Below are 17275 nucleotides of genomic sequence, written 5' to 3' on the forward strand. Positions count from 1 at the left end.
AGGGGGGTGTTGAAGAACTTGCTGATGATGGCTTTGAGGCTCCGCAGAGCCCCCAGCCAGGCCCCTCCCACCTGGTGGAGACCCAGCTGTGTGAGCCTGACAGTGTGGATGAAGATGACCCACAGCTGTCCCTGTTCAAGGACGCCCGACGCAGGAGGCAGTCAAGTAGGAGTAAACAGAGGAAGGCAATGGGGCTTCTCGGAAGGAGGGAGAGAGAAGCCACGCCCTGAACTCTTTATAAAGGACTTGTGTGGGGAGGGCTGGTTTGCTGAAAGCAACCGCTCAGATAGTGTTTCAAAGCTCCGGTATCTTGGTTCGTGTCTTGTTTGTTTTTGTAATAAATTTGGCAGACGTATTCCAGCCTCTTGCCGTCTGTAAAGGGGTTGCCTTTTCTGCAAGGCCGGTAGCAGGCTGGTACAGAACAAAATGGTCGTGTCATCTCCATAATCCCGTCATCCAAATCATGGAATACTTCCACCCAAAAAGAACCATAAAGAGAATTCTTTGTTTGTGGTCCATGTCCATCTAACTGTTGTTAGCATCTAGCCAAGAATTAAGTCCCAATTCAGTGGGACTTTGTTCCTGGCGGCCTACAGTGTGGCAGCATCTAGCCAACTTTGACAGATCTTAAATCAGGAGGCAGGGTCAGACCTGATAAGTACTTTAATGAGAGACCACCAGAAAATCCTGGGTGGTAAAATAAACTGCAAAGTCAAAACAATAAACAAAGGAATTTCATGCCAAGAAAAGAAGCTGAAAATGTTCATGAAATTTCAAGTTTGACTCAAAGGAGACCGTATCTTTATAGAGCAAAATGCAATATTTTTGTTTCAGCTTACCATAAATGAAGTGTTTTCTCAAACTTGGCAGCTTGAACATGGGTGGACTTCAACTCCCAGAATTCCTCAGCCAGCAGAACTCCCCACCCATCTTCAAGCTGCCGAGGTTAAGGAACACTGAAACACTGCCGTAAGTTATCATACAAGTGTTATTTTCTGCAAGCATCTACAAATCCACTCAGGGTTGACACACCCAGCTGAGGAATTCTGGGAGTTGAAGTCCATGAGTCATAAAAGGGCCAAGTTTGAAGACCCCTGGTCTACATTAAGATGCACTAGCCTGCCCACCCATGTATCAATATTGTGCTTTAGTGTAGCTGAAGGATCGTTCTGTTTTTAAAACTGGCCTTTTTCTCTACAGATAGTCGCTCAATAATTCATCTAGTGACCGGTTCAAAGTTACAACAGCACTGAAAAGTGACTTATGACCATTTTTCACACTTATGATCACTGCACTATCTCCATGGTTATGTGATCAAAATTCAGATGCCTGACAACTGACTCATATTTATGACGGTTGCAGTGTCCTGGAGTCGTGTGATCATCTTTTGTGAACTCTGACAAGCGAAGTCAATGGGGAAGCCAGAATCACTTAACAACCAGGTTACTAACTTATCAACTGCAGTGATTCACTTAACAACGGTGGCAAGAAAGGTCGTAAAAAGGGACAAACTTCACCTAATAACTATCTCGCTTTGGGCTCAATAGTGGTCATAAGTCGAGGACTACCTGTATTGTATATCTAGCTGTCTTTCAAATCTTATGGTGCTTATAGATATTGCTTATGAGAAGCGGGGCCTTTTTAGTGAAGGTGCCACCCTTAAAAGATATTCTTCCCACGAAATTCTGTAGACATCTGGACAAGATGCATATTTTTCCAGGTGGCCTTTGGGAATTCCCAACGTCTACTTATTACCGCCTCTTCTGCCTTTAGTAGCTTTTACTATCTGCAGTTGAATTTTGTATCTGCCATTCGGAGATCATTTTCATGAATCACCTGTTGAATTAGCAGGTTTTACTTTGTTGCATAAAGTGGCATCAAGTACTGCTGGCGTAAATTAGTGCATATACCATGGACAGAAAGAGTAATTAACAGAAAGGGGTTAAATCGTATAAAACCAGACACACTGCTGGAAGCGAAAAACATAAGACTACGTCCGATATACTTCGGCCATGTTCTGTGTGCAAATTCACTGGAGAAGGCAACGATGCTAGGAATGTCTATGGAGATTCTGTCATCCAGGTCATGGTTGTCCCAAAGGTGTTTTTTCAAGAGGCAACTGAACTTTGTTTTACTTTGAAGACATTTCCCTTCTCATCCAAGAAGCCTCTTCAGCTCTGACTGGATGGTGGGGAATGGAAAGATTTATACTCCTTGCAGACAGCTGGTCATTTGCATTTTTTTAGAGCAGGGGTGTCAAACTGTCGGCCTGCGGGCCAGATGCATCATGCTAAAACCGCTCCCACCCCATTGCCGGCAATGGAAAAAAAGTTGTGATACAAGTCGCAGAGACCTCACGTTGTGAGTTTGACACCCCTGTTTCTGAGAGTTGTTGAGGCCACCGGGAGTTTTATCTGTGCCCTCAGGATGACCTGAGTAGTGCAAATGGGCGTGGAGCCTTCTTGGAACCGCTGAAAGGACCGTGTTGCAGACTGGAGATAGATGATGTCGTATCCCTCCCCCTCTGATGAGAGAGGGCTGTTCAGTTTGGAGATAGATGGCCTCTTCGACCCCTCTTTCAAACCACTACAACCTCTTGAAAAAGCAGGATGCCAGGAAAGGTTAGAGGAACAAGAAGAACACCACTCTGGTTTGAACACATCAAATCTGATGCCAAGTTGAACATCCAACGATTAAAAGAAGCTGTGTGGAGAGCACTTGCCTATATAAAGTCACCAAGAGTCGGATACGCCTGAATGGTTAAAAACAAACAAAACTTTCTTGCATAAACGGGCAGGACTGCTAAAACGAACAAATGAATGAAAAGGAAAGAGTGCTTATTTTCACAAGCTGAGATTTTCCCGGGTCTCCCAAGGGCCACTACAATTTGATTTTTGATAAGAGGGTTGTTCTAAAAAAGAGAAAGTTCCCAAAAACAACCTCCAGAAGTAGATTTCCACTAGTCTACACTATGCACAAAAGGTTTATTTTGGTGCAATGTAGACTTGCCGCCATCTGCTCCTACCTTACAAAGCACAACAGCAACTCAGCAGAAGTGAATGTTTTGATAACTGCATACTCAAAGAATGATTTAGTGGCTAAGCAAGCACGTTTCGGCCAGCCTCCTATCTGTAAAAAGCAACTTACTGCTTTTTTTCTGAGAAGAACAATTCAGAAGGGGGGAAAAATCACCTCTTTGAAAAGGATGATTAAAGCCATTGGGTTAGGCTGCAGACACAGCCCACATAACTGAGGAATGAATGTGGACAGGAATACCTGTAATAGCCAAAACCTGAATGGGTGGACACCACTGACTTTGAAATCATTTCCACAAACACACACAGCCACACACACACACACACATCTATCTATAATCCTAATTTTTTTTTAGTATTTTTTATAAATAATCAAGGCGCTGAACAAACATTATATGCCTTCTTCCTCCCTAATTTCCCCACAATCATCATCTTTCGTGCCTAAAGTGGGACTAGAACTCACAGCCTCCTGGTGACTGGCCCAAAGTCAGCCAGCTGACAGTCATGCCTAAGGCGGGACTAGAAGTTACAGCTCCCTGGTTTCTAGACTGGTGCCTTAACCATTAGACCAGGGGTAGGCAACCTTGGCTCTTTTAGGACTCGTGGACTTCAACTCCCAGAATTCCTGAGCCAGCATGGCTCAGCATGGAAACCTCTCCCTTTCTCCTCAGCATGGCTGGCTCGGGAATTCTGGGAGTTGAAGTCCACAAGTCATAAAAGAGCCAAGGTTGCCTACCCTTGGGCTAGTAGTGGTTAAGGCACCAGACTAGAAACCGGGAGATTGTGAATTCTAGTCCCGTCTTAATCAGCATACCGAACGGCCTCTCGATAAAGAAATATTTGCTTTGGCTTCGGCATATTTGTGGTAGAACTTTTACATAATTTATAGTGGAACTTAAAAGGGGTTCCCTAGTATAAAACATGTAGGAAGTCTATCCGTTCAGTTCGTTTTTATATTGAAAGTACGGTAAGAATGAACTGCATCTTAAGAACAAAATACAGGCAGGCAGTCCTCAAGTTACAACTGCAATTGGGACCAGGATTTCTCTTGCTAGAGCAGGGGTAAGGCAACCTTGGCCCTTTTATGACTCGTGGACTTCAACTCCCAGAATTCCTGAGCCAGCCATGCTGAGGAGAAAGGGAGAGGTTTCCATACTGAGCCATGCTGGCTCAGGAATTCTGGGAATTGAAGTCCACGAGTCATAAAAGAGCCAAGGTTGCCTACCCCTTGCACTAGACCAGGGGTAGGCAACCTTGGCTCTTTCATGACTCGTGGACTTCAACTCCCAGAATTCCTGAGCCAGCTATGCTGGCTCAGGAATTCTGGGAGTTGAAGTCCACGAGTCATGAAAGAGCCAAGGTTGCCTACCCCTGCACTAGACCAAACCTTAATGCCCAGTTTTAAACAACTAAGTCTGATTTGTAAATGAAATGACAAAAACAACTAATCTATCCAAAGAGTAAGTTGATCTCAGACCTACTGGAGGGACACATGTGACCCACAAAGAAAAGCACAACATCAACATCTGAAAAGCTTTGCTGTTTGGTTGCCTAGAAATTGGTCTCCCTTACCCCAGGAGACCAGCTATTTACAAGTCTGAGAAAATTAGCATTTTGATTTTTCCCCCCTTCCTCTTCCTTTCTCTGGAAAGATCACCTCCTCCTATTATAGTCTTGCCTGTAAACCTTCTGCCAATAAACATTATGACATCTTGGTTCCTCTTAAAGAAACAAGATATACGTTTCATAATGGAAACAGACTGGATTTCAACATAGGGAAGTCTAAACTGAAGCTCAGTTCCAAACTTCTAATTGCAACAATTATTCATTCAGGAATGTTGCTCAGATTTGGCACAGCCATGTATTTATACTTGGGAAGAAAAACTTGGAAGCAATTAGCAACCACAAAAATGATTCAAACCATTGCAAACTATATATTTCAATGAAGTATCGCACTTCCCTGCTTAGACTAGCATTCTCAAACCTGGCATCTTCCAGATTTACTAAGATTACAACTCTCCAAATCATTCGCAATTTTGAAAAGGACCAGAACGGATTCAAATATAACCTGAAACTATTAACACGGCAGTTGCTTCTTGCCCATCTCAGCTATGATATGCCTGAGAAGGCAACAGGCAAAAAAAAAAACAACGCAGCTGGCATCATACAAGCACGATTTCAATTATTTAAAAAATGAAAGATAGCAGAAAAAGCCGGTGTAGCTGCATATAAAGCAGAAAATCTGGGTAAAGGACAGATATAAAAAAAACAACAAAAGTCAAACACAAAGCTAAAAAACAGAGGATAGCTACTTGGCAATAATACTTGTGAAATGATCTCGGAAGATTAGTTGACTACAAATTGAGTATGAGTCAGCAGCATGGCTGTAAAAAGATATGCAAACACCAGAGAAATATAGAATCTCAAATTACTGAAAGCAATTGTTCCAATTTCTGTTAAAGATCATTTTAAATATTGTGTCCACTTCTTGGCACTAGTAAGAAAGGAGTAGATTGGATGAAGGTCATCAAGAATAAAGAAGAGTAGCTCAACAAAAATACGCTGTCAACTTTAAATCAATTTCAGTATTAATATTTATTGTTTGGATGTTTTATCTTGCTTTTTATTGATCGTAAGCCACCTAGAGTTGCCTCTAGGCAAGATGGTTGGCATATTACCGTATTTTCCGGCGTATAAGACAACTTTTTAACCCATGAAAATCTTCTCAAAAGTTGGGGGGTCGTCTTATACGCCCAGTCTTCTTATACGCCGGAAAATACGGTACTTATTAGTTAGTTAGTTGATAGGCAGGCAGGCAGGCAGGCAGGCAGGCAGGCATAGACAGACAGACATTGAAGGCCCTGACTATACTTAGGAATAGGTTAGTCCTCTTCAAATTTCTCAAAGAATATTATACAGAAGCAGCCCCGGACTTGTTTAATTTCAGAATGCAGGTTAGTAAGTCTGAAATAAGTCAGAGAAAGTCAGATTCCAATTGAATACTATGAAAAAAACCCAGCAGTTTGACAGTGAACTGACTCAGACAACTGACAGCTTCCCTCCACTGAATGTGTGTACCTGCAGAAGTTAGGCAGCCATCCACTGATGGTGCTTTAATTGGAAGACCTGCACCACAAAAGGATTAGACCCGGTGGCCTAGATGTTTATGAGGAAAGCTTTGCTAAGGCCTGTAATGCATGCTCCACCCAGGTCATATTCTGGCAGCATAAATCAGTGGATAAAAGGTTTGCAGCAAAATGCAGCTGAGTTCATTGCCAGTCTCTAACATCACAGCTCATTTAATCCCACCACCACGGAGGCAAAGGAAGGAGGTAAGAATATAAAACAGAAATGTGTGTTCTAGCCAAGGTTGATGATGAGTAGACAAATACCAAAGAAGGCTTCAATATGAAGCTAGTCGCTCTTCAATAGCCACATGCCGGGATCTTCCAGGAAAGATCCAAGGTGCAGGTGCCATCTTAAAAGGCTCAAACAAGGCCCCTCTTCCAGGTCCAGGACAGCCACGTTAAGAACAGAAAGACGCTTCATGCTGACCTTTGTGGCTCCCTGGCAGGAACAGGTAGGGCTTTAAAGGTGATCACCAGCACCTTGAGTTGTACCCGGAAGCAAACTGGCAGTCAGTGCAGAGGTGAAAACATGGGCAAGTCAAGTGGGAAGGCAGAGCGTGTTATGGGTCCCATCAATTGGAGACTGCCATCTGGTAGGATCACAAAAAAGGGGTCTTCTTGGTGGTGGCCCCTTCTCCCCATGTGGTTCGCTTGCTCTCCACCCTGTTGCTTTTCCGGAAGGCCCTAAAAATGTGGTTTTGTCAGTGGGTCAGAGGACCCCGGATGGACACAAGAGCCCATCAAGTGGCTGATTTGATTGTGGTGCTGCTGCCGTGGGGGAGGGGTATGTGTACGTGTTTGTGGGTTTTTATTCCATGGTGGATTTTAAAAATGCTGGAAGTCACCTATGTGTGAGTTGGGTGGCCATATAAGCTTGTTTAATAAATAAAAATAAACACAAGGCTGAACTGTCCCCAGATCCTGGTGCCTGCAAGGGGCAGCCCAAAGGCAACCTGTAGAGGGGGCTTTGTCTCTCTCCACGATAAGCCATGGCTCCAGAATTCAGTTATAGCAGAGGTCCCCAACCTTTTGGGCACCAGGGACCGTTTCCGTGGAGAGAGATTTTTTTCCCCACGGACTGGAGGGTGCGTGGTTTGTGTGCTGCCTGCACCCCACGGATGGGGCTTTGCTTGTTTGTGCAGACTGGTTACTGGCATGCCGTGGCCCGGTACCGGTCCACAGACTGGGGGTTGGGGACCCCTGAGCTATAGGGACATCCCTGTAGGATGATAAACCTTCTCACCAGTTATGTTCCAACATTCTCTGTCTCTTCTACACCCTTTTCTCACATGGTGTAACAAGATGGTGGGTTTGTTTGTCACTGTGAGTTGTGGGGGGGGGACATGAAGGGAGGCTCAGCCAATCTCAATGTATACATGGTTGTACTTTGACAATAAAGGTTCATTCACTTATCCCTTTTTTCTTAATACGCACACCTTTATCCCCATCTCCATTCAGCAATATCCCCCACTATGTCTGTTATTAACTGGTGGCCCATCATACCATACCCGGTTCACCCACTTTTACCCGACCTTCCTGCCAGTCCCCTTGCTTCCAGGATCGTCATCCCCATCAGGGAGGTTCAAGTTGGACTTCTGCTTTTGATACAATGCCCACAGAGAACCTCCAGCTCCCCCCAAAGCAAAGTTAGCCTGTTCCTCTCAAGCTGCTTAGTAACTGCTATGGCTACCAAGCTGGAAGACTCCATCCTGGAGTGACACGACAGCCACCCACCTGGGCCAACAGGGAGCCAGCATTTCCTCCCATCATCAGCTCCAATGTCACCTGTGAGTCAATCCACTCAGCCTGCAGCCTCATCGTGCCTCCATGACCGGAATTATTTGGCATGGGGGTCCCTTAGTGAAATCCTCAGTTTCCCCCAATGCTAACCTCAAGTTACCTCTTGAACATTCTTAAAAGCAGCAGCTGGAGGGAAGGTCATTTGAGCCAGGCCCTGAAACTCAGACCCTGAATTGCATTAGACTAGAAGACCTCCAAGATCCCTTCCAACTCTGTTATTCTGTTAATACAATGTAATGGCCTGCACTCGCTGCCTCCTCTCCTCCAGGCTCAACCGTCATTTATCATCTCAAGAAGCTCCAGACCACCACTGCCACCGGCACACTTTTATCCTTGTGAACCTCCACAGATCATTACTGATGGGTGTATTGAAAGCATTTCTATCCCCAGGGTGAGAAACTGGCTTCCAGAGGGGCTAAAAGAGAATTAGATGTTAGATTTAGATTTTATTAGATTTATATACCGCCCTTTCCCGAAGGACTCAGGGCGGTTTACAGGGCATTTTAAAATCACACCAATACAAAATACAAAAGTTAAAAGACAATTAAAAAGATTAAATTATCCCTGAAAATAAAACCCCAGCTAAAATTCTCAGCCTGGGCCAGAGAGCTCAAAGAGCCAAGTCTTCAGGTCCCGGCGGAATGAACGCAGGTCAGGGGCAGTCCTGAGCTCTACGGGCAGCTGGTTCCAGAGGGCAGGCGCACCCACAGAAAAGGCCCTCTCTCTGGTTGTTATCTTAGACCCTCCCTGTGGGAGCGCACTGGACGAAACAAAAGGAGACAGTCTGTGCCCGCAGGCTTGCCTTGCAGCATAAAAGGAGATGACACACAAGGAAAAGAAGTAGAGAAGAAAAGAGGAACGAAAAACACTGAGCAGCTAGTCCTTAAGATTATGCTGCTCTTATAATGGCCTGTTACAAGGCACATAGGTCATTTGTGTGCTTCTAAGTACTTTTCATTAGATGTGATCTCCCAATATTCCATCGACAGCCAGTCACACTGTTAACAAGCAGCCAACAATAACCACCAATAAAACAAACAAGCAAATACCAGATTAAAGAGATTTTCTTCCAAGGGACTTTACTAAACAGACGACAAAAATCACTGCAAGATCTTTTCTATACTCTCCAATATATCGAGCATATAAAATATATGAGTAATTAGCATATATATATATATATATATATATATATATATATATATATATATATGAATGTCTAGCCCTTTCCAGTATCTGTACAAGTATTTTATCTCAGTACTCCTCTGAGCAATAAACGCTCCATTTCCTAAGATGTCATCAATCATATTTGCTTCTCAGCTATGTGAGCTTCATTCCAAGACCTAATCAACATCTATAATCACTCCCCACACCATAAATCCCTGAAGAGGGGCAGGTCCAACCCCTCAACAGGCACGCCACCATGGCAACCTTAATCCTGGTCTCTCTCTAGCTGGTTCCAGCAGACAACTTTTGAAGTTACAGCCTAAGGTGTGTCGTTCACCATTCTGGAAATGTCCCAAAGGCGATTTTCCAAAAGGCAACTGGACTTTTTTCTTTTTCTTTTCCCTTGAAAACATTTCACTTGTCATCCAAGAAGCTTCTTCGGAACTGAAGCACTCAACCGAATGGATGAGAAGCGAAACATTTTTCAAGGGGGAAAAAAACCCAAGAAAGTCCAGTTGCCTTTAGAAAAAGCACCTTTGGAACAACGCTGACCTGGATGACGGGAGTATCTCCAACCTTTAACCAGCTCCAACCACAAAGAGGGATAACTTGTCTATACCCATCCACAACCCCCTCCTCTTAGACAGCAGTGATGGTACCCCTGTATCCCCCCAACATCCACAGAGGACCACAGGTCAGGCCCCCTTACTATTTCACATAAGGAGATGCCAAACACTCCAACCTCTCTCTGTCTCCAGCAATGCTGCCTTAGCCACCAGGGTCCTTCCTTCCCCATGGCTGCCCCAGAGTCAGCCCCCCCAGCCCCCCTCCATCTCCACTGCTTCTCAGCCACCCCCACCCCCCCACCTGATGAGCTCCAGCAAGGTTAAATCTCCACCTCCCATCATCTCAGCTGCCAGTCTGCCATGTTGCCACCCCTGGAGACCCCCTAAGCCCCCCCCCCTTAGCCTGGCTGGCCGAGGATGATGGGACCTGCACCCCATCACCAGGGGGCGAGAAGCAGCCCCTCCACTCCCCCAAAGCCCCTCCCCCTTTTCGCATGCCTCCTTAGCTTAGCCCCTCCCACAAGGAAAGGTCGCTGCTCTCTGCCAACCCGGCGCCCCTCCGTCTCTCTCTCTCTCTCTCTCTCATTTACATATTCATTAGCATGCCCGCCGCCGGAGCCAATCAGGGCGCTCGCAGAACTCGTTTGCATACCCGCCTCCTGGGCAGCCCCGCCCTCCACTCACCCCTCCGCAGGGCCTCGTCGTAGGTGAGGAAGCCGATGCGCGACTCCTTGTTGCCCATCGCGGTCTCCTCAGTCCATGGCGGAGACCGCCGCCGCCGTCCGTCCGTCCCCGGCAACAGTCGCTCGCCTCAAGCGGCTGCCGCCGCCGCCGTCGTCGCGGCCGCCGTTTCGCCTGGACTAGCAGCCGCGGCCGCCGCAACAGCAGCGCCGTTCCCGCCGACTCCTGAGGAAGATGTTCGCCTCAGCTGCCGCCGCCGCCGCCGCCACCTCCATTCCGAATCACGTGACGTCGCCAATTAACTGACCCCTCCTCTTCTTTCAAAGCTCAGCCCCGCCCCCTGGCGTGTCACTCGTTTCTCTCCCCCACCCCCACCCCCACCCCGCTTACCCGAGCCGGAGAGGGAGAGCTATTCGGCGAGCAGCCCTCACTTCCGGCGCGAGGTCGACCGCGTGCCGTCACGCGGGGAACGCGCGTGCGCGGAACGAAATTCCCTTTTCCAGTTTCTTTTCTTTTTTTTAAAAAAAAAGTTATAATAACGAACGTTTTTAATTGTTTTGGTTGTTTTTAAGACCGCAACAATCTTTTCTCCGTTCCTTTTTTAAAATTCTCTGACTTGGAAGTAATATAGGGGGGGGCGGGGGAAATAAATACATGCTTTTTATGTATTTTAACTTATTGTTGTAGTTTTTGGGCATCTTGTTGAATCTCTTTTAATTTTTGTATTCTTGTCTTTTCACATGTATTGCCCTGTTCACTGCCCTGAGTCCTTCGGGAGAAGGGCGGTATACAAATAAAATTATTATTATTGTTGTTGTTGTTATTATTATTATTATTATTATTATTATTATTATTATATTATTATTATTATTCTATTATTATTATTATTATTATTATTATTATTATTATTATTATTATTATTATTATTATTATTATTATTATACTTAGCAATGATTACAGTCTCTATTACGACTGAAAATTTACCTCGTAATTTCCCCAGAGCATTTAAGAAATAAATATGTTCTGTGTGCCCCTGTCAAATCATACAGGTGGTCTTCAATTACGACCACAATTGTGCCCAAAATTTCTGTTGCTAAGTGAGACAGTTAAATGAATTTTGCCCCATGTTACAACTTTTTAAGCGAATCACTGCAGTCGATAAGCTTTCCCTATTGACTTTTGCTTGTCAGAAGGTCGCAAAAAGGGATGATGTGATCCCGGGACACTGCAACCGTCATAAATATGAGTCAGTTGTCAAGCATCTGAATTTTGATCTCACAACCATGAGGATGCTAAGTGTGAAATGGGGCAAAATTCACTTAACAACTGTCTCACTTAGCGACAGAAATTTTGGCCTCAAGTTGTGATCATAAGCTGAGGCCTACTTGCACTATTTCAGACAAAATGGTTGTCCAGTCTCCCCTGAAAAAAAACCTCCAGTGTTGGGGCACCCACAACGTCTGGTGGCAAGTCATTCCTCTGGTTAATTGTTCTCACTTGTCAGGAAGTTTCTTTGTAGTTCTAGAAGCTTCCGCCTGTTACTTCTTGTCCTGCCTTCTGGTGTTTTGGAGAATAAGTTGACCCCCTCTTCTCTGTGGCGGCTGCTGAGATACTGGAAGACTGCGAGTGCAATATATTTTCTGTTCTGCTTGATGTCTCAGAAGGGTTTTACCGTATTGCAGGGGGTCTTCAAACTCGGCCCTTTTATGAGTTGTGGACTTCAACTCCCAGAATTCCTCACCTGGGTATGCTGGCTGAGGAATTCTGGGAGTTGAAGTCCACAACTCATAAAAGGGCCGATTTTGAAGAACCCCCCCCCCCTGCTGTATTGGATTTAACAGACTTTCGGTTGGAAGCCTGAAGTGTGTTTTTCTTGATTTAACCTTCCCTTTACAGTGATCAGAAAACAGCTCCTCCCCTCCGAGCTTGCTTTTCATCACGTGACAGAGCAGAAGCGGCACTATCTTTCCTTCTATAGAGAGAATATTTTAGAGAGTTATCCTCAAATGCCAAAAACACAATATAGTTTCCGTTGTGTCTTGCTTCTAGAGAAAAAAACATAGGTATGCAATCCCTTCAGAGGGACTTGCTGTCTCCATCTGAAACCGTGCAGAGTTTTAATTGCAGTGGCGAAGCCCACCAATCTAACCTCTATAATGTTTTCACAGCAAGTATTTGGCAGCAATTGGTGAGAAGCAGCGACTGGAGGGAGGAGTCCATTGAGATAAAAATTGTAGAAGAGGACACACACAGTGCCCAAAGTTACCTTTGGAAATTATTATTTTTTTTTGTAGTGGAATGAATGGCAATTTGATCGCTCTCTACATCAGCGTTTCTCTAACTCGAGGCTGTGTGGACTTCAACTCCCAGAAGTCCCATGTTTCCTGGGAGATGAAGTCCGCACCTCTTAAAATGATCAAGTTTGAGAAACGCAGCTCCGTATCTTAGCATCTGTATTCTGAATATTTTAACTGTTCTATCTGTGTGGTTCATAAGAGTTGACAGCTAAATGGCATGTAATTGGCCCATCAAAAAAAGTTAACATCTCATTACATACATACTATCATAGCCATCAATCTTTTTATTATCTTGATAAATTGCCACTTCACAACTGTGTGAATTGATGGACTGGAAGCTAAAACATATGAAGAATGGTTGCAGGAATGGGGTATGTCAAGTCTAGTGAAAAGAAGGACTAAGGGGTGACGTGATAGCAGTCTTCCAATATTTGAGGGGCTGCCACAGAGAAGAGGGAGTCAAGCTATTCTCCAAAGTGCCCGAAGGCAGGACAAGAAGCAACGGATGGAAACTAATGAAGGAAACTAACCAAAGAGAGAAGCAACCTAGAACTAAGGAGAATTTCCCTTACAGTGAGAACAATTCAGTGGAACAACCTGCCTCCTGGAAGTTTTTAAGAAGAGACTGGACAGCCATTTGCCTGAAATGGTATAGGGTTTCCTGCCTGAACAGGGGGTTGGACTAGAAGACCTCCAAGGTCCCTCCCAACTCTGTTATTCTGAAAATGGATCAGGTTTGCTCTTCCAAGGCAATCTGGAGGACGTCTAAATATTCCAATGTTGAATAATCCCTTTCTTTCCTATTTAAACAGTGAAAGGTTCCTCATTTTTTATAGATAATTGAGGAACGCTTTCACATCTTTAAACAATAATAATAATAATATTTCCAACATTGAATTCACAATTATCTAAAAAAGCAATGAGGGCATATAGGTTGAACCTGCAACCACAATTGCAGTCAGAATTTCTTTTGCTAAGCAAGCCGGTTTTAAGTAAGCTGTGCCCGATTTTATGACCTATTTGGCCACAGTTCAGCAAATCAGTTGTTAAGTGAATCCCACGGTCATTAAGTGAATCCAGCTTCCCCCATTGACTTTGCTTGCCAGAAAACAGATGGGAATGTCACACATGAGCCCAGGATGCGGCAACTATGAATTGAAAAATCATATGGGTATATTTCCTCACCTATTGTCACTTCCAGCATAGTTGCAAACCATCATGATGAACGGATGAGAAATGCTTGTCTCTCAACACTGAACATGGAACATAATTAATACAGTTTCCATCATAGTGTTGCAATGCATGGCTCATCATGTCCTCCTCCCTTTTGCTTCCTTCCCTCCCAGATACCTAGTAGCCCTGAAAAATGACATTTTATTGAAAGCTGGGATTTCCCGAACTACAAGGAAGCATTTTGTTTAAACCATGTTAATCGTAGTTTAGCACCTCAGCTGGTTCTCACAGGCATCTCTGAGCAAATGGAGAACTGAACTCGGGATAAGAGAGGAAGTTGCTAAGGGGAGACTTGCAGAAAAGATGAGACAGTCCTGAGAAGCAGGGAAGGGTGAGAAAGAACCTCAAGAGAAGGTCTGCTTGATTCTGTATGGTACCAGAATTACAAGATCCAGACTTGTAATCCAGATCCATAAGTGGGAACTTCCACTGCAAAGCAAGGTAGCTGAGGAATTCTGGGAGTTGAAGTCCACAAGTCATAAAAGTGCCAAGTTTGAAGACCCCTGGGTTAAGCAAATTGCTGCAGTCTCTCAACAAACCACATGGCCATTAAGTGAATCTGGCTTCCCCCATTGACTTTGCTTGCCAGAAGCCTGATGTCAACGCTGCTAACATCGGATGTTTTTGCATTGACAACAAATGGAAATGTAGCCATTTTTTCCCTTTCGCTTTTAGGGTTAGATGATGCTGGGAGGGGGGGAATGTGAATGAGAGTCCAGCTAGACATAACAACACTAAATCTAGCGTGAGAATCAAGGTTACTGAACTCAGAGCTGATAAAGAATTGGGGGCTGGAGAGGAAGCCCGGGCTTCAAGCTAATTGGGGAATGTGATTGATGACTGCTAATTGGAGGAGGGAATTGTGCTTTGATACTATGTGCCCAGGGGAGGGGAATTCAGTTTTTGGCTTCGATTATGTAAGTGCCGATTCTATGCTGCTCGAATAAAAGATCCTTTAAGGCAGATATGTCAAACAAGGCCCGGGGGCCGAATCCGGCCCGCAAAGTGGTTTCATGTGGCCAGCAAAGCCATCCTGGAAACAGTAAGGGAACGGCCCCCACTGCCTTGGCCCCGGGAGCCAATGTACAATTTTGTGGTGGTCATCTATGCTGAAATACATTCAGTCTTAGCTCCACAAGGCCGTCTGGAAACAGCAAGGGACCAGCCCGTGCCACGTTGGCACTACCCCCTGGGTGCACGCTGGGTAAGTATCACCCTTTGGGAGGACTGAAGAAATGCATCATTGCCTGGAAGTGGCCAGCACATGGCTCTGCCTACTCCGAGCAGGCTAGAGGCTGGGCAGTGTTACGCTTCTCTTCAGATTTATGCCACCCGGCTCAGCCTCTCAGCACTGTAAGGAGAGCACCCTGCTGCCTGCCAAAACCAGGCAGTCTGGGGGCTGGGCAGCATTGCACAGGTAACATGGACTCTCACGCTGCTTATGGCATCCCCTCCCCCAGAGCCCACCAAGCCGGATATGTGAAGTAGGGGAGGGCCATGTGCTGACCACTTCCAGGCGATGGTGCATTTCTTCATTACTCACAAAGGATAACACTTCCCCAGCTGCGTTTCTTGCCTGTTTTTCTTCCTCCCTCATCTCAAATATTTTCCCATCACTCTGTTCTAAGGAAGGAAGGAAGGAAGGAAGGAAGGAAGGAAGGAAGGAAGGAAGGAAGGAAGGAAGGAAGGAAGGAAGGAGAGGGAGGGTCTGATGGAAGTCCTGCCTTAGTCCTGCCCTGCTGCCTTTTCACCATCCCCTTGCCCCCTCCTCCTGGCCTATCCTGGGGGGTCTCCAATCCTATTGCTAAGGAAGCTTTGGATACAAAGCCAGGTCTCCTCACATGGAGAGGGAGTGGGCCTCCCTCTTGACTTTGCCCTCGTACCCATCATGAGCAACCTGGCTAAGGAGAGCAAGCACAGCAGCAGCAGCCTTGAGGAGGAGGTAAGTGCAGCTGGGCGCCCCCTTGGGGAAGTGGAGCTGGGCTTAGTGCCATGGGTCTTTGAGGGCTGGGCATTTGACCTGCGCACCACTGTCCAGCCCCCCCCCCCGCATAGACTGAGAAGAACAGTGAGGCTCCTCCAGTGGACCATGCCTTGCCACTTGCCTGGGTCCCATCTCCTTCTCCCAGAGACCCTCAGATCTGTCCCACTCCTGCCCAGACCCCCATAGGCACCCTTGACGCAAATCATGTAGAGCTGGCCATGCCCACCCAGTAGACCACGCCCACCCTGGCCACACCACATACCCCAAGGGCAACCGCAATGCTGATGCAGCCCTCAGTGAAATTGAGTTTGACACCCCTGCTTTAAGGTAAACAATGCCTCCAACTTCTTTTGAAGAGTTTCATCTGTTGGAACCATGACACCTGCAGGGAAGATCATAAATGATGGTCACATGACCCCAGGATGTCATAAATACATGCCAGTTGACAAGCGTCTGTATTTTAATCACACAACCATGGGGACAATTGTAAATGTGAGGACCAATTCACATAACAATTGCAGTTGGCTTAAGAACGGTAGGTCGTAAAATAATCACTGTCAATCCTTCAGCTGATTGACAGGAGAATTTGGAGCCTTTCTGCCATTGGACAAGAAAGTTACTTAGGCTCTGTGATTTATACAATTGTATAAATCTGGAGAAAAACAGAATTTGTGAGAAGGTACGTCCATGCTTAGAAAATCCTATCCAGGTGTATTCACTTTGTACCTTGTCTTACCATTCGTCGTTTACTGGGTATATTTGCTCTGGAGTTACACCTTCTGATGTAATGGAAAGTGGTCATAAGGCAGAATTTGACTGTCATTTTTTAAGCAAACATTTCCACTGCAGACTGATAAGATTAACTCCAGGAAGCTTTACCAGTAATAAAAGAAACTTGCAAATCAACCAGAAGGAGATTTTTCTCTCCTTGTTTTTCTTTGGGAGTCATTTTTCAAGCCACGTTCGGAAAGCACAGCTGAGGCTTTGCTACACAATACTCTGTGCTTAGGGCAGCGTTTCTTACCCTTGGCAACTTTTAAGTGGCATGGACTTCAACACCCAAGATTCCCTTGGCCAGGGCTCTTCAAACTTGGCCCTTTTATGACTGGTGGACTTCAACTCCCAGAATTCCTCAGCCAGCATGCTTTTTATTTGGGTGGGCTTCAGCTCCCAGCATTCCCCAGCCTGCATGCTTTGAAGGTGGAGTTCAGCTCCCAGAATTCCCCAGTCAGCACATTTCAAGATGTGTGGACTTCCACTCCCAGCATTCTCCACCCAGCATGCTTTTTATTTGGGTGTACTTCAACTCTTCCGGGTGAGATTCAAGGTTCTGGTAATGGTCTTTTAAGTCCCTACATGGCATGGGTCCAGAGTACCTCAGGGACCA

The 17275-nt window shown here is 45.5% G+C and overlaps 1 protein-coding gene across 3 annotated transcripts in view; it reads right to left on the reverse strand.

Annotated features, from left to right (window-relative positions):
* Positions 1 to 11060, reverse strand: part of USP32 (ubiquitin specific peptidase 32) — a 206079-nt gene extending 195019 nt beyond the window's left edge. For all 3 annotated transcript variants that reach the window (XM_083379651.1, XM_083379650.1, XM_083379649.1), the window contains exon 1: positions 10378 to 11060. In XM_083379651.1, the coding sequence (XP_083235777.1) occupies positions 10378 to 10435 (58 nt within the window). In that variant the 5' untranslated portion in view covers positions 10436 to 11060. The remainder of the gene's footprint in view (positions 1 to 10377) is intronic.
* Positions 11061 to 17275: the final 6215 nt, after the last annotated feature.

The sequence above is a fragment of the Vipera ursinii genome, assembly GCF_947247035.1.
Source record: "Vipera ursinii genome assembly, chromosome: 1".
Classification (NCBI taxonomy): domain Eukaryota; kingdom Metazoa; phylum Chordata; class Lepidosauria; order Squamata; family Viperidae; genus Vipera; species Vipera ursinii.